The following is a 24,217-nucleotide window of genomic DNA, read 5'->3' as shown; positions in this document are numbered from 1 at the left end:
CATAAAAATTCCTGATTTTGAATTGAACATCGTTCTCCAAATAAACAATTTATTAATTATTTTCGAATAAAATAAAAAATTACAAAATCAACGCTTACGAAGTACCTAATTAAAATAATTACTTAACACATAGCTAAATATAGAATTGATTAAACTAAATAGGGGGTACAATTTTTTTTTAACATTGTACACTGGCAAAGTACATTTATCTACATAAAATATAAATAAATATATGCGTATACATTTTCCATACTTGAGTTAGTTCGTAATTGAGTACCTACGCGTAGTTATTATAATTATTTTTTTGTGGTAATTCACAATCGATGCATATATAACACATACATCCTAGAATCAATTAAATCGAATAATATTCCGTTCTGATTTAGATAGTTATAAAAAAAATTGTGAGTAACCTAGTCCTGGGCCCAGGGTCTCACGCTGGCAAGAGCTCAGTCAGTCCCCATTTCCTCAATTGCTCCGTTAAATACTTAAAAGTCTTAAATCCGCCACTGATTATGTACAGTTATAGATAACTACAGTTTATTTATTCTGTATTACGAATTAAGATGCATCTTATTCATAACTTAGTTCGAGTTATGAAGACTGTAGAGCTTGATACAGAAAATAGGCGCAACTTAAAAGCCAAAATACCGCGAATGGCGCGAATGTTATTAATAATATTATTATGTCGATGTTGGTCACGCGTTTCATACTCCAGGGAGTTTCTATACAACATTTACGTCAACAGTGTTTACCAAATAATATAATATGTGTAATAGTCTGTTGTAGTTGGCGTCATTCGGAATTTTTTTTTCCATTTGTCGAAATAATTGATAATTTTCTTTTTTAGTGCAACAGCAACAGAGCAACAAAGTACGAACTACGAACGCCGAACGGAACTAATATACAGTTTTTGTTGCGCTACAAGCTTGAATGGCTTTTGAGCTTTTCGATCGTTTTGCTTTTGACAATCTTATATAGGCATCATACCTATCATATGTTCATATTAAATATTTAATTTACCGTGTGTTGTTAAATATTATATACTCGTTTTAATAGTTTCGCATAAAAGATATCCACACGTAAGTATATACGTTTTTATCCATCATTAAGTTAATGTCTGTGGTTAATGTCATGATGTTCCTATAAAATTGTGTAACTAGTCAAATAAGTAGTTGCCTACGGTATTTGTGTGTATAGAAATATTTAAAGACTGTATGAATATATAAATACCCAATATTGAGGTGAACATTGTAAACAAATTTACTACATATGGACATTTTACTATTTTTAACTAGCAAGTTAATATTTTACTTTTTAATTATAATCATTTTGTTAGTTTTTAGAATAAAATTAAATCTCTGCTTCAATTATTTTATAATTTTTGTTTTTAAATAGTATTTTAATATTATGTTTATGCATATACCGTTATTTTGGGTGGGGTCAAAATCAAAACCAATTGGTATTTAATTAGGTATGAATTATATTATCTTCGGCATACTACATTCAATATAACCAACTATAAATTTATAAATGTTGCTTATTTTACGGCAAAATATTTAAATTTCTCAAGTAAACTAAACTACCTAGTATAATATTTTATGAAGATAAAGTACAATTACAATTTTTTGATGTAAATTATAAAATATAAATATAAATTTGCGATGTGGCATGTTTTACTTTGAGTAATGATTTACTCAGCCATAAATCACTCAACTCTGTACCTAAATACTATTTGCTGCATATTATATATTTTTGATTTTAATTGGAAAAACACTAACATTTGTATGTACATTGTATATTATACATTTGCATGTTTATAATTTTCTTATTATTGTTTGTGTAAAATGAGAAAAGAAAAAATAATTTACTTAGTAAAACGCAGAAGAACATAAAACAAATTATTCAAAATTAGTAAAATGTTATGATTAATGTTTATTTATTAAAAACTAGAAATTAAAATAGAATAAATCTTGAGCTGTTTGGTTGATTGGTTTTCTATATTTTTTTCGAATGAGTAAATCTGCTTTAAAATGTCAGGTAGCCTGACAGACAAAAAATGTACTTACTCTACATTTATGTGAACATTTGCGTACTTAAGCTCAATAACATGGGAGTTAGAAGTACTTTCACCCAACGACTTTCAGCCGCTCTATTATTGGTAATTGTGTACCTAAATAGTATATAATATTATATGACCTATATACGAGAGTGGTCAAAGCAGCAGTACTATCACATATTTAGTTATTATTCTATAAATTTTACCGATGGAGATTTATAGTACAAATCTTTTTTGATAGAATGCAGATTGTATTTTTTTTCAAAGTGGGACATTTTTGAGTTATTTGGGGAAAGCATATTTCATTAGCGGGGACGTATGGTTATGTTGTTTATACATCAACTTTGTACAGTAAACTCGATTATCCGTGGAATATGGTAGCACAGCAACTACAGAATCAAATTCCGCGGTTAATCCACAAAATACAAATTAAAACAAAAAAAATATTATTAAAAAAAATGTATTATGTAATAATAAATAGTATTTAAAGAATATTAGATAAGTACACATTGTAATTTTATGTAAACATTCATAAAATATTTATAACATTTACATTTATTTTTTCACAAAAACATATATTGTACATGAACACTATTTTTAGTACTGTAGAGAACCAAGGATTATCAAGAGTTCACTGTACAAGTTATATTTGATAAAAAATACCCGATTAATTAGGAAGTTATAGATATTTAGGAGGTATCTATTTTGTTAATGTACTTATTCTATCACTTCCATATGAACTAATATTTTAGATGTAAAGCATACATTAAAATTGTATACAATATTAACTTTCTAGTAAAAATATATATATTAATAATATGTTTATAAAATATACATTTTTAATGGTTAATTGACGATAATTTAAATCGTTATAGTAGAGTTAGTAAAGGGTATGGTATAACGTAAGCCAAACATTTGCATTTAGTATTTTTTTGAAAGTGATAAATCCTACTAGATTGTTATACCTATTTGATGAATAAACAAATTAAACTTAATTGTTTAGTTATTATTTTAGTATTTTCTCTTACCTAATTTGAAGTCTACAGTTTAAAATTTTAAATACTATTTTATTTATTATATATGTAAGTTTTATATTTAAGTTTCATGATTTCATGTCTGATAATTGTAACTATATTAAGTTCTGCTAAAATTGTTAATAAAATGTGCCCTAAAATAATTATTTATTTGATTTAATAGACCTAGGAAATCGTGGTATCCAAGATAAAGAAATCTTATCATAGATAGCTGATACTCAATATATCGGCAGTTCAATGAGGCGAGCGAGTTATGGTGGTAGTAGTCGAGGAGCACCAAGAGGTAACAGCAGTATGAACAGAAGCGAAAGTTATAGCTCAAGTTTTGGTAGCCGTGGCGGTGGAGATAGTGATGGATACAGACGAGGTGGGCCAGGAGGAGGTGGAGGAAATAGTTTTAATAGTTTAAAGAGTAAGCAACCTGGCGGGGCTCTTCGTAAACCTAAATGGGAAAACGAAACACTTCAACCTTTCCAAAAAAATTTTTATACGCCTCATTCATTAGTTTTAAACCGGTATGTATTCAATATTTATATTATAAAAATATGAAGTTTATTCTATTTCTAAAATTTGTTCATATTTAGTCCTAGGCTAGAAGTGGAAAATTATGTTAGGGAAAAAGAAATTTCGTATGTTGGTAGTGAAATCCCAGATCCTATAATGAATTTCAACGAAGTCATTCTTCCAGACTATGTTTTTAATGAAGTAAAGTAAGTACTTTGGTAATAAGCTATAAAGAATATTATGAATAATATATATTTATATAATAATTAGAAAACAAGGATTTAACAATCCAACTCCCATTCAAGCAGTTAGTTGGCCAATTGCGTTGAGTGGACGAAACATGGTTGGAATAGCTCAAACAGGTTCTGGAAAAACTCTTGCTGTAAGTTGAGAACTAATTATTTTGTTTTAAATGTATATTTCTTTAGTAATTTTATTTTTATAGTTGTATTTATTCTTTGGAATAAAATTAGTTGTTTTATTTTAAATTACTATAAAACATACTGATTTATTTGAATAAATTGCAATTTAAAATAAGCAAAGTTAGTTAATTACTGTATTGTAAGTAATGATGTCAACCTAACTTTATTTTCTTCTTATTTTTAAAATTAAAAATTCTGACATATTGAAAAATTGAAAAATAATAAAATTAAAAAATGGTTAATATATAGTAATTATTGTTCCTGTTAATATTTTTAGTATATGTTGCCGGCAATATTACACATCAATCATCAGCCTCGTCTCTTACGTTATGATGGTCCCATAGTTTTAGTATTAGCACCTACTCGTGAGCTTGCTCAGCAAATTCAACAAGTAGCGGTTTCGTTTGGCACCTCTACATTTGTTAGAAACACTTGTGTATTTGGTGGTGCTCCCAAAGGTCCTCAAGTTGATGATTTAGAACGGGGTGTAGAAATTGTAATTGCAACACCTGGAAGACTTATTGACTTCTTAGAAAGGAATACAACTAATTTAAAACGATGCACATATTTAGTACTAGATGAAGCTGATCGTATGTTGGATATGGGATTTGAGCCTCAAATACGTAAAATTATTGAACAGATCAGGGTAAAAATATTTAACTTGAATTTGTATTTACATCTTATAATTCAATTATATAAACCAATATTTTTAACAGCCGGATCGTCAAGTTTTGATGTGGTCAGCAACATGGCCCCCTGAAGTAAAAAATTTAGCTGAAGAGTTTTTGGATGATTACATACAAGTGAATGTTGGATCTTTAAATTTGTCTGCCAATCATAATATCTCGCAAGTAGTCGACGTGTGTGATGATTATGAAAAAGAACAAAAGTAAGTTGTATAAAAGTTATAAAATATTATTTGAAAATAATTTCATTTTCATTTTTTTCAGACTATATGCTTTGCTAACAGACATATTTTCTCAACCAGATAACAAAACTATCATTTTTGTAGAAACTAAACGTTCTGTTGATAATATTGTGAAATTAGTAAACCGGAATGGGTAAAATATTTTTATTTCCTAAGAATATCTACTTGGTAATTTTTTTAACTTAAAACACTCAATTTTCGCCAATTGACTAATGACAAATTTTAAAAATGTCAATAGTAAAATAATGGTTTCTGGCACTTAAATACAGCCAACCAAAAGTGAGTCACGACCAGTTAGTAAAATTTTCCCACTTAAGTGAAAGGCAGTATCATAAGTAAAAAATAAAAATGTAATCTCATTATTTGATGAATAATTATTGAATAATATCTGCACTAATTCCATGAGCACTATTTTTTTCCGCTCACCATTGTTTATTAAACAATAACATATTGAATATACACCCATTTCTATAAAATCCACTAATATAGAAATATTAGTTATTGTAATTTTTGCATTCCCTAAAAAGAGTTAATTAAAATGTCTTTGTATTATCATCTATTATCCTCTTTTCAGGCTGGCATTCATAGTCTGCTACTTTAGATTACTTGTTTGATTCTCCCTCCAGTATATACATTGTTATTTGTTACATCCTTGTTGATGAAGGCTATCCTGATACCTAATTTTGAACTTTGATTGCCAAATAGTTGCTTCCCTGTCGTCTTCAATGAGATCTCCATTTGGGCCATTTGGACTAAAAATGTTCTTAACATCATCTTTTTTCACTGTAACGGTGTTTTGTAGTTTTAACTGTGTCGGCTAGCCTTTCTCATTTTACGAAGATAGTGCTGAAGCACCAGTGGCTAGTTAACACATATGCGATAGATAATATGATAATTGCTGCGCATTATTACCACTTAATCGGCGTGAGCGCCGCTTGGCACCGTTGTATATTTTATATTCAGGTATCCCATGGTAGGAGAATTTAGACCTTTGACGGAGCGCGTTCATTTTGATGCGTGAGTGAGTTGCGCATCTCGTTCGACAAAGTATAGTGTTTTGAGAGATTACAACAATCTTTTGTTGATATTCGGATGCAATCTTCTCTTCCAAGTTCCTTTAAAGGATTCATTCCACTTGCTGCCAGTAGTCTATACTCTATAGTGTATTCCCTAAACTATCAGCACAATCGAATGATATCTAAAATTTGCACAAGCAAACCCCCCCCCAATATATAGCATAATAATATCTACTCTTAAATGTAGAACCTCTGAATATAGTGAAAATGCTGTAACAACAATCGTGGCTTATTTTTCATTGTTTGTACTTTAAGAATTGGTGCATTTATTACAACTGGTGTATTTCTACATTTGAATCCAAAATGTATGAATATTCAATAATATTATTTTGTTATTTAGAAAAATAAATTAATTGGTATTTCTAAAAATAATAGATCATTATGGTACCTAATAATTACAACAATCAACTGAAACAATGAGTGTGTTATGTTTCAAATAATCGCCTTGTATAAATGATATTATGTATAATAAATTAATAGGTAATATTATGTTAATTATGTTAATCATTTTATGAAATCTCAAGATGGAGGTCCATTGGAATACATGGTAATAAGTCTCAAAATGAACGCGATCACACATTGAATCAATTTCGTTCTGGCCAAGCAAATATTCTGGTGGCAACTGACGTAGCTGCTCGTGGTTTGGGTAAGTTGCGGTAAAGAAAGCAAATCAGACCGTGGAACCCAGATTCCAGACTGGTTGTTATTGTATTGATGCCTTCGATGGTCTTGTATCTACTCGCTCAGCCGGTCGGGTTAATGTCAAAGAAAACAGAGAGCACGTCGGATGATTTTCAAGGCACGTAATATAATATAGCCTATTTTTCTTTTTTCTTTTTTTTTTTAATTCTTGATAACCAAATCAAGAAAAAACTATACACATACAATGTGTAGGGCTGGTGTTTTAATCGCGCTGTTTGTGTGGTTATATAAATCTGGTCAAAAATGAAATGTGAATATGTAAGCGGATTCAAGTTATTCTGTAGTGATTTCAAGCTCATTTAAAATTGATCGGTTCTGATCCGCTTAAATTCTCAATCATTTGATCAGTAATTACATCAGCCCAAAACTTAATAAGGAGGCTATGTTATACCAATTGACCTTAATTAGGCTAATTTTAGTGCAGTAGAATCTTAATTATCTGAAACTTAATGGATTTTGATGTTTATTGACTACCTAAGTTTACTATATATTTATAATTATTGGTAAATAATGTATTATACTTTAAGATACCTAACTAAAAGGTTTTTCAGATAATTAAATTTGGGCATTCGTTAAGCGTTTAATCTACATGGTCAAAATAATCAAATAATTAAGATGTTTTACCGCATACTACTATAGTATCTGATGAATGAAACTATACCACGGTGTAAAAGATATTGGCTATATTTTTTTAACTATTAACTTTTTTCATTTTTAACTGATGCATCATTCAGAAAATTTTGTAAATCCTAAAAATGGGGCTTGTACAAAACCCAATGAATGTTCATGGTCAATATAAAAATTCATCATCTTAATAACATTTTATTGAATTATTTAAGATCTACTATAGTACTGTAAAAGATTCCATAACAATTATTATTATTTTTGGAAGATATAATAAAAGATGTTTTATAATTTAAATATTTTAATTTTGTATGATCATTTTTATAATAATAATTTTTTTTATTCAATATTATACATTTTTATTAAATTTTTTTCCTTATTTTTTCATGGTAGTTCACTAAACCCTAAAATGACCGGTAGGACACACGCTAAACGAATGCCTAAATTTCTACTGCAAATATACTGTATATCTGTTGAAAGAGACATTCTCGATAGGCATAGAGGAGTAATTCAAATAAAAATGTGAAGGAGCAATATATTTTTATATTATGTATATTTATTTTGTAGGCATTTTTTTTAAGTTTTATTCTTAGCTTTTAATATTGATGAGCTTAATCTATTCTTGGACAAATGTATAACAATATTTATATTAGTTATATTTTAGTGTAGGTTTGATGTTCAAAAAATATACATTATAATATTTTTGTTTTTATATTTCATAAATGTTGAATATCAAAGTTCTAATTAATTTTCATAACATTTTACATTGAAAATTGAAATATTAAGTGGAGAATTAAAATGTTATAGCTTCTAGAAAAATATTCATGTTCTTTGGTATGATGATGTTTGTGCCAAGCAATGTAGATAAGCATTTTATATTTTTATAAATAGTAAACAATATACATATTGTTAAAGCAACTTTTATTTTTAGTTTAATTGAAATTTAAAAACTAACATTTAGTAGAACAATGTGGTTGAGTGGGATAAGCTGTTACTGAACCTGACTATGATTGTCAAGCATCGTTAATGGTTCAGTTTAATGTTTTTTACTGGTCCCCTAGGGTAGAATGCAATAGAAAACCACAGTACTTGTTTTACCCTTCCCTTGTAATACAACAGGTCAATTTATATACAATTGTCAACCATGCCTCTAGGTTCATTAACCTTTAAAAATACTTCATAAAACATGAAGCAGGAATATTTCATTAATGCTAAACACTACATTGAATGAATTTACCAAACAAAAAATCTTTGTAACTATAATAATAAGAATAATGTAAGAAAACCAAAAAAACTCAAATTCCATAAAAAAAAACAACTAGACATTTCATTAACAAAACTATTATTAAGATTATTAAACATTTCTTATATGGTTTGCACTTAAAAAATATAATTACAAACATTAATTTCTAAATTTTAAAATGAACATTGATTTTATAAATTATTATAAAAAAAATTGTCAAAGTCTATATTATGTTATTTAATAATAGGTAACTTTGTTTTCCAAATAAAAATTAATTAAATAATTAAATTAGTTTAAAAAATGTTGAATTAATAGGAAATATTTAAAGTGTTAGAGCTGGGTATGAACCATTTCATTAATATTTTTATAATTCACTAGTTATATAAATTAATAGAATATAATTTCAGATGAAAAAACTTAGAAATATTATGTCTGATGAAAAGTGGTATTAATATATTACATATTATCTTGTGTATATAATAATTATAATCACTTCAATAATATACTATGTATGTATTATTTGTTACTTGGATATAACTTACAAAATTTGCTTAAGATTTACCAAGTATTACAATATATACAAATTGACCATTGTATTATGGATGCTGCTTACTTAAATTTTATTATTGCTACAAAATGTAATAATAACATGATAGTTGGCAGTTTATTAAATAATTCTATAAGTATTTAATTATTATTAAATATTTTTGAAGTGCATAATATGTTTTATTTGTATAACTAGTAGAGTTCAACATCACTGAGTACTTTTGAAGAAAACAAATTTAATTTAGTGAATAAAATTTAAATATTCACAAGATTATTTTTCAAAGTATCAAAGATATATTGATGAAATATTATGTGCTTATATTTCATAATAATGTTATTTAACTATAAAAGAAAGTATATTTTGGCCTTTAGAAACGGTTAAGACTCATCATAAGAAGTTAGAAGTTATAACATGATATTATAATACTAATCAATAATAATCATTATACAAATTTATGTTATAATATTGTATAATATTATGCAGCAAATAATGCTCCTTCATGTTAAATAAAGGCATCTGAAATATTTTATATTATGTCAATCAGTCTGGTAATTTTATATATTATTATTTAAAAATGTATTACAGGATAACATCATACTTATTAAATTATGTGATTTTGTTCTAATATACTCATATTTCTAATAACAGTTATTGTTATATTACCATAGTTGAATAATATTTAAGCATATTATTTCATTTTTGAGTAGTTAATTATTATATATTTTAATTATGTATCCTATTTATATAAACATATTTTGTTTTAATTATATTCTGTAGGTACATTTATGAAGAATCTTATTTTAAGGTTAAGTTAATCAAATTATAATGAAGAACTTTTAACTTTTACATGGAACATTTTATTTATGTTCATAAAAAATGTGCTTAATTGATAACATATTTTAGAGAGGAGTGATGATTTTTATTACATTTATTCATAACTAATGACCCAGTATTGGTAAAACCATTTAATAAAGTAATGTTGGGTATACATACAATTATTAAGGAATTTAAGTTCATTCAACTTAAAATTTGAAACATTTATAGAAGTATTTAATTTGTATTAATTTTAATTCTTTTAGTTCTCCATATATCTAGAAATTTTTTTTTAAATTTATATTTTAGTAATGTATTAATTGGATTAAAAAAATATTCGCATTTATGAAACGTGCCATTATGTTGCTTTAAGTCATAGGTTTTTGTGTGGAACAAGCAACTGAATGGTAATATATTAACCATAATCAGTACAATTTAATGATTTTATTTATAAATTCTTTTTATAAGCATTTAAAACTACTATGACTCATAGTAGAATACATCAGTGACAATCTGTTGGCTGTTTCCGTCCGGCTGCGCATATCTCCCACATAATAGCATGGGTACCAGTGGAAAGAGAAAAAGTGTGAACCAGTGTATTTTATTTAGCTACAGAGTATATATAAAAGCCAAATTAAGTCCAACCTTCACTAGAAAACATATTTCTTTTAATTGAATTACTTAAATGTAATACAAATATTACAAGTTTTCAACATAACTAGGGTTACAAGATATGTTTTTCTCTTTTTAATCATACAGAATATAAATGATTCTTAATAATACCTATCTACTGCTGTTGCATTTACGCAACAGCATGACCTAAAGACAACAAACCCAATATATGCTTTCTTCTTAATAATAGCACATAGAAAGGAAATCTCTAATTAAAGTATTTCCAATAAAATAAATTATTGCATTACAGCCGGGCATAGTCATATTTTAATACAGTCAAATGGTATACCAGGGTCACTGGTACATTTTTATTCGTTATACAAATTCAATTTTTTTTTGATTTTATTAGTAATTTGTGAAAATGTTAAACCTGACTCTTGTTGCATAGGTTATATGTATTGATTCTAAAATTATTTTTTTTATTAAATTATTAATGTTATTGTATATGAATACTTATTTTAGGGAACTGAATATTCATAAAAATGTATATGAATAATGATTAATTTTATAATTTGTAAATTTTTTTAAATTAAATTATTTTAAAATTGTTATTTTAATGCTTATTCAATTTATTTTGATCTACTATATTATATATTTTATGAATTACATTTTACTGCCCATCTTCTGTAGTTTTATTTTGATTTGTTAAATATTAATAATTGAATATTTTATTCTTAATTAGATGTGGATGATGTCAAATATGTGATAAATTTTGATTATCCAAATTCATCCGAGGATTATGTACATCGTATTGGTAGAACTGGTCGTTCTAGCCGTACTGGAACAGCATTCACATTTGTTACCCCTAGCAATGCTCGTCAAGCCAAAGATCTCATATCTGTCTTACAAGAAGCTAAACAAGTGGTCAATCCAAAGCTTTTTGAACTTGCAGAAATGGCTGCTGCTGGAGTATTTGGAAAGAGTATGTTCCGTTAAATAGTTTGACGCCTTTGAATAATAATTGTCCTTAATGTTTTAGTGGACCGTACCAATCGTAGCCGTGATCGTGGTGGACAAAATAATCGAGGCCGTGGTAATCATGACCGTGGTAGTCGTGGAAATTATGGTAGTGGTGGCCGAGGTACATATAGAGGAGGAAGTCGAGGTGGTTACATGGGTGGAAGTCATAGTTCTAGTCGTGATAGCTATACAAGCGGAAATCAGGGAGGTCGTAGTGGGTTTACAGGAACTAATCCTGTTAACAGCATTATGAGTAATAATAACAATGGAACTGCTCCGGGTCGTGAAAGAGCAAGCAGATGGGGAGATAGCAATAATAGTCAAGTAACGCAGCACCAACCTACTAGTCAGCATCAACCAGCTTTTGTGTCGCAGCCGCCCGTTCAAATACCTAATATGAGCAATCCACCTCCAGGTTATGCGAGTAGTTATGGATTCCAAGCGCCTCAACCTAATAGTAACTTTAGAGGAGGTTTTTAATTTATGACTTTGATTTTTTTTTCTTTTATATAATATGTATTAATTATAAAGCACTTTATTTTCAAACCCAACTTTATTAGATAACAATGGTGTGTTTAGAAAAAGTAAATAATAATAAAAATTTATACCTGTGTAATATTACTTTTAGTAAATTATTGATAAATTAAATTATGAATACACTTATTTATATTATATAATATATATATTATGTACTCAATATTTCTAACTAAATTGTAATTATTTATTATTTGAAACTATTATTTTATACAATTTTCAAATTAAATGGTAAAATAAATCTTCTGTTCCAAATAGTACTCAATACTAAGATTTATGCTGGATAGATGATCATTTTTGTACTAATGTTCTGACATTTAAAATAGTCTGTTTATAACATGTAAAAACAATTTTTCTGCTGATGGAAAAATTAATGTTAATTATTATAAAAATATTATTCATTCGTATTAAATTCAAATATATTTCAAAACTTAGGTTGTCACTTTTTCTTTAGTTATTACTTTTTGTTTACACAACTAAATCAATAAAAGTAGGTAGTAGGAATTTTATTTAATGTTAATTGTTAGTTTTATATTAGATTTCGTAATTATGTTAAAAAAAATTATTATACAATCTTAAATCGTATTAAGCAGTGTAATGTATGCTCTGATCAAAATAAGAAACGCCTGTGGCGGTCAGCTACTACGCAATACTACACGGCAGGTGGATAGATAGTTGACACGGTGGAGTTACAAAAGGGTGTTGTCTAATCATCGGCTACGTTAATTTATTTATAATATAAATACAAATATGATGTGATTACTTAATTAATATTTTTATCGTTAAACTCATGATAATAATATAAACATTGAACAATGATTGCAAAAGTCTAGATTTGGTTCAAGTCCACGCAACATGTAACTTGCTTACCCTTATAATAAAAATATTATTACAATAGGTAGCTAGGTATACTACGCTATGTGCCTACTGAAAGATTTGACTGACAAAAAGTTCCGATCATACCATGTTGTTATGTTTATCATGGATAAACTAAAATTAGATTCTATAACTTATAAATCCAATTAGTCTTACAAATTCTAATTGAACTTAGTTCTGAACTTTTAAAAAAAAAAATATAAAAGAAAATCAGGAAACTCACTCTGCTGCATTGTAGGTGTTAGTGAACCTTTTAAATTAATAGGTCACTGTGATGGATATATTAAATTTGAATCTAATAATCCAAATAAACCATTCAATCATTGCACAACATGATTGTGCAGAGACCAGAGACCGTCATAGCCAGAGGGGGCCATGGTGGGCCGACCTCGCCTTAAATGTACTCTGGCCCCCCAAATTCAAAATAATTATCAAGAATGGGATTATGCACAAATTATCGTTTAAATAATTTAGCTTCAATAAGTGTAGAACAAAAAATTCTAATTAAGTTCTAATTTTGTGTTAACTTAATGTAAGAACGTTTAAAAATTAAAATATCGTAAAAAAACCTATGAGAGAACACAGATAGTGTTCTTACCTTTAAGTTAGTTAATATATCAATTCACTTTAATATTTAAGCTAACAATTCAAAATTGGAACTTATGTGGGCAGTAGCGTATCTAGGATTTTTTCAAGGAGGAGATATACAATTTTTAATAGACTTCAGTATACACATTATATTCATATTGTCATATACATCATATTGTGTATAAAATTTGTCTCCGGGGGATATGACCCCTCGTATGACATCCTCTTAAGTACCTATAAAAAATAACTGATCATTTCAAGTAACTAGTAATTCGTTTTTGAATTACAAGAAAATAATTGTTAGCTTATAAATGATTCTTCAACTTCAAATGCTCACAAAAATTTAATTAACTTTTTCGTAAACTTGTTTGTTAAAAGTAGAAAAACTTTTGAGGATTATTGTTTTAAATTTTTCGAGTTTTTTGACCACCGAAAATTTTTTTTTTTATTATTTTAAAAGAAACTAATGAATATTGATATTTTTATAAACCTATAAATGACTATAAATAGCTTAAAAAGTCAAAATATTTTTAAAATTGTATGGTGTGTAGAAAACTATAAAATACTAATATAAAATTATAAACATTCGGTGAAATTTTTTTTTGTTTATTTGGTTTTTCCTGACACTTGAAATCTACTATATTTTTACTTTAGTACCTCTAAGTAATAAGAAGATTCACTTTTCTACTAGAAAAGATGCTGAAGTAGAAAATTTATGCATTTATACTACTGACAAAAAAAAAAAAAAATAACAAAACACACCATTGTAAAATCAATACATTTTTACAACTCCGTTCAGAATTTAAAACACATAGTGTTATAGTTCACAAATCTTATAGTCTTGTTAAAGTTACTCCAAACCTCGTGACTTAAATGTATTCTGTTCATAATATAACAATTCAACGTGTATCAATGTTGGCAACTAGACCTGAAAATATTTACATTCCACATAGCAGAAGTAAGGATATAAAATATATATATGGAGGGACGGAGTGGCCGAGTGGACTTAGGCGCCGGTTGTGACGCACAGCGGCGCTGGTTCAAACCTCGGTTCATGGGTGGCATTTATACTTCAGGCAAGTCTCGGTGTCCAGGGAACAAGTGCCGTCATCCCCCGCCAGGGCATGGCAGATACCTACAGGTGCCGACTTGAAAATCTGCTAAAACTACACATACGTGTTTACACTTACTGTTCCCTCCCCCACAGTTTAAAAACCACCCAATGGCCTAAGTTGCCCCGCGGGTTAACTACCAAAAAAAAAAAAATTTATATATAATACCTAATAAGCTTTTAATTTTTATTCAAGCTTATTTAAATATTGCCAAATCTAAATATTAGAAAATATAGATACTTTTGGACTTGAATGCATATTGGTGTTTTCTAGACTTATGTGACACTATAATTCAATCATTAAATCTACAAAATAAAAATAAATGTTGACTATTAGAAAAAAAAAGCTTTGGTAACTTAATTTTAATATAATATCTACACATTTAAAAAAAAATTCTCATTTAGATATATTTTTTCCATACAAAACTTGAATTAATAATACCAAATCAACTTATGTATTTAGTAAACAAATTAAGTTGTATTGGCTATGAAAATGTATTTTGTTAAAACTGATGTAAGAAATAATACATTCCCATTCTTTTAAGTATAAAATGTTTGTTTTTATTTTTTAAATATACATACATAAACTGAATCTTGCTTGCCTCACATTATCGCTATTGAATAAATGCATACAAAATTGATATGAGACTATAAATATCCACATTTGTTTGTCGTTAATTTGAAATAAGAAACATATACAAATTTAACTGGTTAATAACAAAAGTTAAGTTAATTTAAAACTTTTACCCTTACATCTTAGCCCCTATCCTGGCTAACTTATCCGCTTCTTCGTTACCGGTAATTCCTTTATGACCAGGAACATATGACTAAAAAGAAAATCTTTATTAAACATAAAAACAAAATTTAAAGAAAATTGTATTTATATTACCCAGCTAACAGAATCCATGGACTTGATTCTTTTATTTAATATCATAAACATTTCTTTGTTTTTTACTTCAGCACCTGCACTGGTTTTCCATCCTTTAGCCAGCCAACGTGGCATCCATTCATTTACACTTTTAATGACAAAATCGGAATCTGTGTGTATACTTATTCTAGTGAGACCTAAACATAAATTAATACTGTTTGGAAAATTTACAAAAATAATGTTTTTTGTTGATTACCAGTAGAATAAACACGTTCAATTGCTTTAATAGTAGAAAATATCTCTGCATTGTTATTTGTTTGTGTTCCAGGTACTTTTATTGATAAATTCCTGATAAAAGTATAAATATCAATATTAGACTAAAACATGATTTATCATAAAAAACACTTACAGAGGATGATGATTTCCAAACCATACTCCTGCCCCTGCAGATGCTCCTTTATAGCCATTGTTTGAACAAGCACCATCCGTATAAACAACAACTTCATTTTTTTCATTGAATGTAAAAGATTTTTCTAAAATGTAAATTATGTTAGTATGTTATTTTTTTTTTGTAAAAATATATTTAAATATTGCTAAAGAAGTTTAACAAACAAGTTTTGAAATAAACTTTAAAAATCAAAACAAACGAACAAATATTTATTTAAATTATGTTACATTTAAGAACAGTTATAATTACTTGCTGATTCTAGTTCAGACGGGAGTAAGTCGGTACCATCAATAGCATCAATATTTGAAGAACATGTCAGGCTTTTATTTAACTGTGTACTAATGAAACATTAAAATAATACAAACATTTATGAGTTTGTTACAATCCAGGAATGTAAATACTAACTATAAAAAAGCTAATACTAAAGAATTAAATATTATTTCTGAAGAACAATTGTAACAAATTGTTATGCTAAAATAATATTTCAGTTAGTGTATAAGAAAATATAATAATGAAAAAATCTGTTAACAAGAGTTCAGAAAATTAGAAAATTTAACAGAAACAAAATAAATCATTCCTATAAATCTTTTCTTTTATATTGCTCAAGATAATTATAACATTATTTTATACTAAACAGTCATTAATAAACATACTTTGCTGTAGCAACTAAGGACAAATCTTCTATGGATTCAGTTTCATTCACATTCAATATTTCATGAAGTTTACCAATAACTTCATCACTTAAAATTTTCAATTGGTCTGCACAGGTCGCCGATGATCCTGAAAATGATGATACAGCAACTAGCAAATCACTGAATGTCATTTTTATCTGAAGAAATAGAGTGATGTCTTAGCAACTTTTTTATTAATGTATTAAAACATAAATATAGTAAATACTTTTTTTATATGGTCTTTCACAGAGCTGATTGGATACAATGGATTATCGGATCTTTTTCTTTTCACACCTTTGAAATGATCATTAGTGCTTTGTGTATTTTCCACACACACAAATTTAAAATTTTTGATATATTTTTCAGCTTCTATTTTTGTATCAAATTTCTTGGCATACGAATTAGGAGTAGCATCTCTCAACCCACGAGCCTCCTCCCTACAAATTGATAATACAATAATTAATCAGAAAATAGAAGCAGCCAGATAATGTAATTTAACATTTCACAAAATGACAATCAAGAAAAAAAGAACAGTATTCTTACAGTAATTACTAATTAGTATTGAACTGTTACAACACAAAACATGAATTGAAAACGTAAGCAATTTGTTATATATTTAGTAATATGTCCTGTGTTGAAATGCATATTAGTGTTTTAAGTTAAACTTACCAGTTTTTAGCTATTGCAGCGGCTTTCGAAGTCTTGAAAATTACAGCGTAAAATGGCATCTTAAAGAAACGACAAAATATTAGTTTAATCGATGATAGACTACGGTATTTACAACCACTGAAATGCATAAAACTTGTGATTCGTCGAGATTGATCATAAAACGACTATTTACTGGTACAGTACCTGTCGAGTACTCGAGTATCGAGTACATAAATTATCACAGAAATTCTGTGACAGAATTATTGAGAATAGATGAAATTTCCAATTTCCAATTTCATCTATTCCGTATATTAATACCACAGGTGATACTACGACCCTTTATCAATACTACTGACCATGGTCAAGGTTTCTAGATAATATCTTATCTTCTATACACGGACGGAGATATATTATCCGTGAAATCCACACAATTCAACGTATCATCATTGATTAGTTTTATGGCGGTTACTTAGCGAAATACAATATGTTCCTGAAGAAGTGCCGTGTATAAAAACAAGATCCGACAGTGGAGTTTTTCCGTCATGCAGGTGCTTTGTACAATATTAACGACAAACAACTTGACGACGAATACGAAATTGTAGATGAAGATGAAGATGAAAATGACTGTGAAACTGATGAAAATGAATGCTTTGAATAGTTAATAAAAATTAAACATAATAAAACAAAATGTGACTTGTAACTTTTAAAATAAAAATCTCGAGGTCCTCCGCGCGGTAATATAGTAGTGTTGCGCGCATGCGTATAAACGTAAAATCGTTAACTTTGGGAGGCTATAACTTCCAAAATAATAATTTCCGCAAATTTTTTCGTTTCTAAACTCGGCAAAACAACCCTTTTCAAAAAAAAAAATTTCAAAAAAAAAAGGTGCCCGGTAAACTAGACTTGTTCCATAAATTATAAATTTGATAAATGTTGTCAAAATTTGAACTTTAAATGCTTATAAAAAAAAATTGTGCCTATGTATTTTTAATATTTTTCAACTGCAATTGTAACATTATATCAGGAGCCAACTGTAACGTCTCCTCTTCACCTGGGCTCTTACCCGTTCAGGTGTCGTTCTGTTTATATTAACGAGGTCTCGGAGACTCGACATCGGTGTGTGATATTATTACTGGGGATCAGGGTTACCTTATGTGAAGCAAAGTACTCAACGTAATGTATATATATATATATCTGTTATTGAATATTAATGTATTATTATTATCTACTACAAGTTACAACATCGAAAGTATACTTATAAATTATAACTCCGGGCTACCGATCGGGCCATGGTGTGTCGTGGGTGCCGATGTCCAAATGTGGGTTGAGCTGGTCGTCCGCAGGTCCTCTTCAGGTCGTTGTCAGCCCTCGAGTTCCACTATCGACCACCGACTATGACTCTTCATTCTTGACCATCCAACTATCAACCGCCGACCATATTCTATCGACTACCTCACCGTAGACTCTATCATAACTGACTCCCGCCAGGCGTCCAGGTCGGTTATTTACACGATGTGAGCTAAACATCGCGTCAGCATAATATATATTTCATACATATATACACATTTGTCATTACTAACACTCAGCATATTAGCCGTGCTCAACGTAGGGGGTAATGTACGATGTCGATGACGATAATCGTTACATGTACCCCTTGTCCATTTAAATCTGGACCCCAGATTTGGGAAGTCAAGCAACGGTAGCTGTGTTAGTGGTAGTGTTGTATTTTCTGTTTTCATGTTCATTGTTCATCCAGTAGCAAAGAATAACGGTACTCCAACCTCCTCCGACTGTATGTTCTTGCTTGGACTGAAAACATGAGTTTTGTAGGTATACAAACAAAAATATGAATACCGACACCCACGGCTGTCTTCACTTACCCCTTTCAGTTTCCTCGAGTTAGTTAGAATTTAAGTATGCAGTATTAAGACATTTTTTTTTTTTTTATATTTGTATATAAGGAATAGTGTTTAATTTCATACAAATTACATTGAAGATGGTACATGAAATATATTATAAGGTTACAAAAACATTGGAAGTAGGTACTATAGTTATTAACATTTTTTTTTTTTTTTTCACTATTATAATAAATGTTCATAATACATTATAACATGTTTGAATTCAAAAATAGCATACAAAACAATGTACAAATATTTGTTTTGTTCAACTTAATATAAAATTTAAATTACAATAATAAATTTTTTTTTTTTTTTATATAATAATATACATTTAAATATTATACTCAAGTTATGTCTAGTGTTTTAACTAGTACAAAACCTAATTACATTATTAATTTCATCAAATTTCTCGACAAAAACGGAAATATTTACATGTGTTAGTAAGTTAAATTCTCTCGAATATACTCTCATTTTATTAATTGGTTCATAATAAATACCCGATCCATGTCCTTGGTAGTTGTCGATAATCGTCTCTTTTGTTTGCAACGTATCTGGTATTATCACGCTTAATGCTAGAACAACTGTAACTATTGCGAACATTTTACAATTTATTAAATTATAAAAATTAAAACGAAATGATTAATTATAATATAGTATAAAGATTGCCGATTAAATATTATTAAATATAACATATATTTTATTTATTAAATGTTAAATATTAAATTACAATTTTAAAAACGATAGTTATGACACATTGTTCATTGACTGTCGTAGTCACGCTCTAGGTGTGTTATAATATCATTCGCTAATGTATACGCTATATATATATCCTTATAATATTATAATATATGCCCATGAATGAAATTGTGCTGAATTAATATTTATGTTGTTCACTCATTGACCTATAGTTATTCAGCTAAAATGCCAAACTGTTAAAAATTACGTTATATACCTACACTATAATATTATATTAAATCTATCGTTAGGAAAAATTTTTATGAATTCTCAACTCAAAATAAATTGCTAATTTTCGTGATTTTTCAGTATTTTGTCAAAATTTGAACTTTAAATGCTTATATAAATAAAAACTGTGACAAAGGATATTTAATTTTTTTCATCTGCCTTTGAAACAATAACCTAGGAGCCTTCTATTCAATTTTCAAGCTTTTTTACTCAACAGATAAAATTTTATTGATATTTATAGAAAAAAAAACTAAAAAAAATGGAAATTGACAATGTCCGTAAACAGCTTAAAATAAGTCAAAATATTTGGAAAATGTTATGGTGTAAAGGAAATGCAATTATAAACATTCAGTCAAAATTTGATGTCCCTACGGTCATTTTTTTTAGAGTTACACCAAAAACCAAAATTGATTCCCGTTTTTCCTTAATTTTTCTTTTGTTTTTCACGTCGCTTTTGAAAACTACTGGGAAATTTTTACTTTTGACCCCCAAAAGTAGATACCAACTAGATTCACTTTCCTATCAGAAAAGTTACTGTTGAAGAAAATCCAAGCACTTTTACTGTCCTAAAAGGTGATGACAGACACAAAAATAAAAAAAAAACACACATCATTGTAAAATCAATACATTCATCTCTTCCCTCAGAATCTAAAACCGGGTAAATGGGCGACGCTCTGCTGTACAGTAGGTTATAAGTGGGCCGATGTAATGAAATAATGAATGGTTTTATTTGAATTTAAATATCCTACCTATACGAATTATTGCGAAAAGTGTTTATGAGGGGAGACAGTTTGTCAGCCTAGGATATTTTATATTATACCTATTTATATATATATATATTTTGTTTATTGATCTAAAACAAAACATCGGCGACAACGGCCATTAGTTGTTGATGTTATATTAATTACAATTATTTTTTTTCTAATGTATATTCTTAATTATAATATTTAAATTAAATCAAACAATTCAGATTTTCTTAAAAAAAGTTAAAATTTGGTAGGTGGTGTCTGCGTTCGGTCTAAGTGCTGCCTCTAGAGTGTTGGGGATGTTGAGTTTGTCGAGTTCCTCTGTGTACTGGAGGCATTCTGTAAAGATATGGTTCACTGATAGTTCGGTACCGCAGGTGGTGCACATCGGTAAGCTGTTGGATTAATATTATTTTCATATTATCAATTATCATATTTGTATATAAATATAATAATATACTTAAGAAGTTTCACGTACCCACGAATAAAATTTTTAAATAACAAAAAATTTAATAAAATTGAAATTGAAATTTTAAATTAAAAAACAATGTTCATATATTTTTTAGATGTTTTGGTTACAGAATTAACTACTTACGTGGAATCTTGTTTTATATTTTCAATCCTTAGTTATAAAAGTTGAACTTTGTTTAACTTAACTGATAAACTTGGTCAACATATTTTTAACTTTAAATGCTTATTAAAATCGTGCCAATGTCTTTTTAATATATTTCAACTGCTATTTGTAACAATATATCACTATGGGAGCCACTGATGAAGCCACATTTAATTCGTTTCAATACAAGAACTTAGGACCGGTGGAATAAAAGACTTATAACTCAGTAGGCCGACGTTTTCAGAAAAATCAAAACAATTTGGCTTTGGCAAAACAACCATCAATTTATTGAAAATACTTAAAAATATAATTCTAACCTAACCTACAATTTAGAATTTATTTTTATTTAATTATGTAGGTTTTTTTCAAGTGTATCTATAATATATATAGTGTTTTGTATTTGGCAATTTCTCATTAAAATCAAATGTATTTTGTATTTTAAGACAAGTTCTGAAAATATTTCGCCAATCATCTCTGATTTAGTATTACACTCTTGTTATTGTTTATGTTGTACAATGCATGGACGTGTATTAAAATATCTATCAATATATTTTCAGATTTCTGGAAAACAATTTCACATACCTACTCGTTTCACGTGTATTGGGTTTGAATTTGTACAACTGTATATATATTACAAGTTACAACGAATTATGAACGATATTTCAAAAATTAATTGCCGAAAATCATTAGTTTTTAACTGAAAACGACAGAGTAGTCTGAATTTGGCGGTCAGTCTTATTTTTAAGTTATATTATAGCTAATTGAACGTTTTGGTATTTTCATATAATATATCCGGTATAGTCACTCGCACACTGCGCTTGCTCGAACAATTAAAATCAAAAACATCCCTCGACTTGTTATGTAAATCCACCATGGGCGGGTGTCAGAATTATTTTTGCATCATCAATTTTAAAACGTTGATTTACCTAGATTAAAAAAAAATTAATTTGTTATACTTAAGCTCGATAAACTTTAAGCGTTGTACGGGTGCGTAAAACACCGAAAATCGTGAACTTCGTAAGGCTATACCATAAATACCAATGGTTTCCCGGTAGTAGAGTTTTGGACAAGTACCTACATAGGTAACTTATAATAATTCATATTGTAAATTAATTAGGTACCAAAAAAATATAACTTCTCAAACACTGTGTCTATTGGCACTGCCGGGAGAATGTATTAGAATGTCTATAAACTTGCGGACCAGTCTGTATAGTTAAATTTGGCATGCGAAGTATAATTGAAATAGAAAACCAGAATAGGTGCATTGCAGATGACAAAGATTTCTGTAAAAGAACACACGATGATACAAGGTGCAGACTGAATTAAAAAAATTAAAAACATAAAATAATGTTGTAGTAGAAGCTGGAAACTGTATTTTTTATAATCCATATAATGTAACTATTAAATTGAATCATTGAATTATTATTCAGAGATCACTTTGGGATAAATGCCAAACGTATAAATGTAAATTAAATTAAAAATAATTAAAAAACATTTTGTGAAAGGAACAAGATTACTGCTAATATTTAAGTCTTAATTATTATTAACAAATAAATACAAATAATAGATATTTTAATGGATTTTTACTATTAACATTCAGTGTAAATATTGTTTCTGACCGACTTACATATAATATGTAAGTACCTTCTATAAAATAATTATTCATATCAAATAATCCTAGAAATTTAATGCAAGGATTCTCATAAATTGATCTTACAGCAGCCTTAAAACACCAAAAATACATTTGTATATCATTTACAAAATTGTAGTTCCCTATTTTGGTGTAGGTACTAATACAAACAATAAATAATTGCTATTCGAAAAAACAATTTCGTATACCTATTATTATTTACTAAATACCTACAACTAAACTAAACTAAAAATAAACATATGATTACATATACTGAGTGCTTAAAATAATATTATATATGGAAATTGAATCTTTATTACGAATACTTATCGTTTACACAGACCACAAGAAAAAATAATTAAAAATATTAAAAAATAAATAACACATCATTGTAAAATTAATACAGTCATCGATCCGATCAGAATCTAGAATTATAGACTTGGAGTTTTAGAAATCTAGTTGGTATTATAGTATTTGATGAATTTACTGTATACATTGATGGCTTTATGTTAAGGAACAATATTTTGTTCATTGAAATTTGATATGACAATAAACCAAAATAGTTTATAATTTTGATTATAATAATATGATATGGGTATTATTTAAATTATTATTTTCGTTTATCAATTTAACTATTGATTAAGGTGGAGAATAGATATCAGAAGCACAAGAATATTTTTTTAAGAGCATATTGTATTTTATGAATTATTAAATAAAAATGTGATTACTGGATTTTAGAGTTAACACGGAACTCTTTGATATCAAAAGTTGCATTATATTATATATCCGTGGATTCATCATATTGATGTACCTAGTATAATATCTATCATTTATTTATTTATCTATGGCAAATCTCAAAGTCGTTGCAGAAGACACATTCGACTAAAAATTCTAAAATTTCAATAAGCAAAGAAGATAATATTCTAAGTTCTGTTTCTGGAGTGTTTCCTCATCGGCGTCGCAGTTCACACACGTCACGGATTCCGCCGAAAGAGTCGATAATTCAAGCAAGTTTGTTTTTATATTCTTTTGGGGCTTA

General features: G+C 28.1%; 2 protein-coding genes across 5 annotated transcripts; one reads left to right on the top strand and one right to left on the bottom strand.

Annotated features, from left to right (window-relative positions):
* Nucleotides 1-838: 838 nt before the first annotated feature.
* LOC132940170 (uncharacterized) lies at nt 839-12,833 on the top strand. Its single transcript, XM_061007622.1, has 10 exons — nt 839-1,082; nt 3,257-3,608; nt 3,678-3,803; nt 3,868-3,979; nt 4,297-4,665; nt 4,736-4,908; nt 4,970-5,080; nt 6,548-6,669; nt 11,307-11,546; nt 11,604-12,833. The coding sequence occupies exons 2-10, from the start codon at nt 3,331-3,333 to the stop codon at nt 12,062-12,064; spliced, it is 1,992 nt and encodes a 663-aa protein (XP_060863605.1). The 5' UTR covers nt 839-1,082; nt 3,257-3,330; the 3' UTR covers nt 12,065-12,833.
* A 2,368-nt stretch (nt 12,834-15,201) lies between these two features.
* On the bottom strand, nt 15,202-17,702 carry LOC132940171 (uncharacterized). 4 transcript variants are annotated; one of them, XM_061007624.1, is made up of 9 exons: nt 17,685-17,702; nt 17,350-17,408; nt 16,907-17,117; nt 16,663-16,838; nt 16,259-16,347; nt 15,971-16,094; nt 15,818-15,909; nt 15,583-15,758; nt 15,202-15,520 (listed from the first exon to the last, which is right to left on the bottom strand). In XM_061007624.1, the coding sequence occupies exons 1-9, from the start codon at nt 17,685-17,687 to the stop codon at nt 15,443-15,445; spliced, it is 1,008 nt and encodes a 335-aa protein (XP_060863607.1). In that variant the 5' UTR covers nt 17,688-17,702; the 3' UTR covers nt 15,202-15,442. The 4 variants fall into 4 exon arrangements, with proteins under 4 accessions (XP_060863607.1, XP_060863608.1, XP_060863606.1 ...); XM_061007625.1 differs by lacking the exon at nt 17,685-17,702 and adding an exon at nt 17,533-17,629 and having other exon boundaries at nt 15,203-15,520; XM_061007623.1 differs by lacking the exon at nt 17,685-17,702 and having other exon boundaries at nt 15,203-15,520; nt 17,350-17,651.
* Between the last annotated feature and the right edge of the window lie 6,515 nt (nt 17,703-24,217).

Source organism: Metopolophium dirhodum, chromosome 3 (assembly GCF_019925205.1).
Source record: "Metopolophium dirhodum isolate CAU chromosome 3, ASM1992520v1, whole genome shotgun sequence".
NCBI classification, from domain to species: Eukaryota; Metazoa; Arthropoda; class Insecta; order Hemiptera; family Aphididae; genus Metopolophium; species Metopolophium dirhodum.
This window is presented reverse-complemented; position numbering and strand designations above follow the sequence as displayed.

Excerpts from the sequence above, each read along its gene's own strand:
- LOC132940170 (XM_061007622.1), top strand. The coding sequence starts at position 3,331 with ATGAGGCGAGCGAGTTATGGTGGTAGTAGTCGAGGAGCACCAAGAGGT. Across the intron at positions 3,804-3,867 it reads TATGTTTTTAATGAAGTAAA|AAAACAAGGATTTAACAATC; the intron begins GTAAGTACTTTG and ends TATAATAATTAG. Across the intron at positions 6,670-11,306 it reads CGTAGCTGCTCGTGGTTTGG|ATGTGGATGATGTCAAATAT; the intron begins GTAAGTTGCGGT and ends ATTCTTAATTAG.
- LOC132940171 (XM_061007623.1), bottom strand. The coding sequence starts at position 17,477 with ATGCATTTCAGTGGTTGTAAATACCGTAGTCTATCATCGATTAAACTA. Across the intron at positions 16,095-16,258 it reads GTCTGAACTAGAATCAGCAA|AAAAATCTTTTACATTCAAT; the intron begins GTAATTATAACT and ends TTTACATTTTAG. Across the intron at positions 15,759-15,817 it reads TGAACGTGTTTATTCTACTG|GTCTCACTAGAATAAGTATA; the intron begins GTAATCAACAAA and ends ATTTATGTTTAG.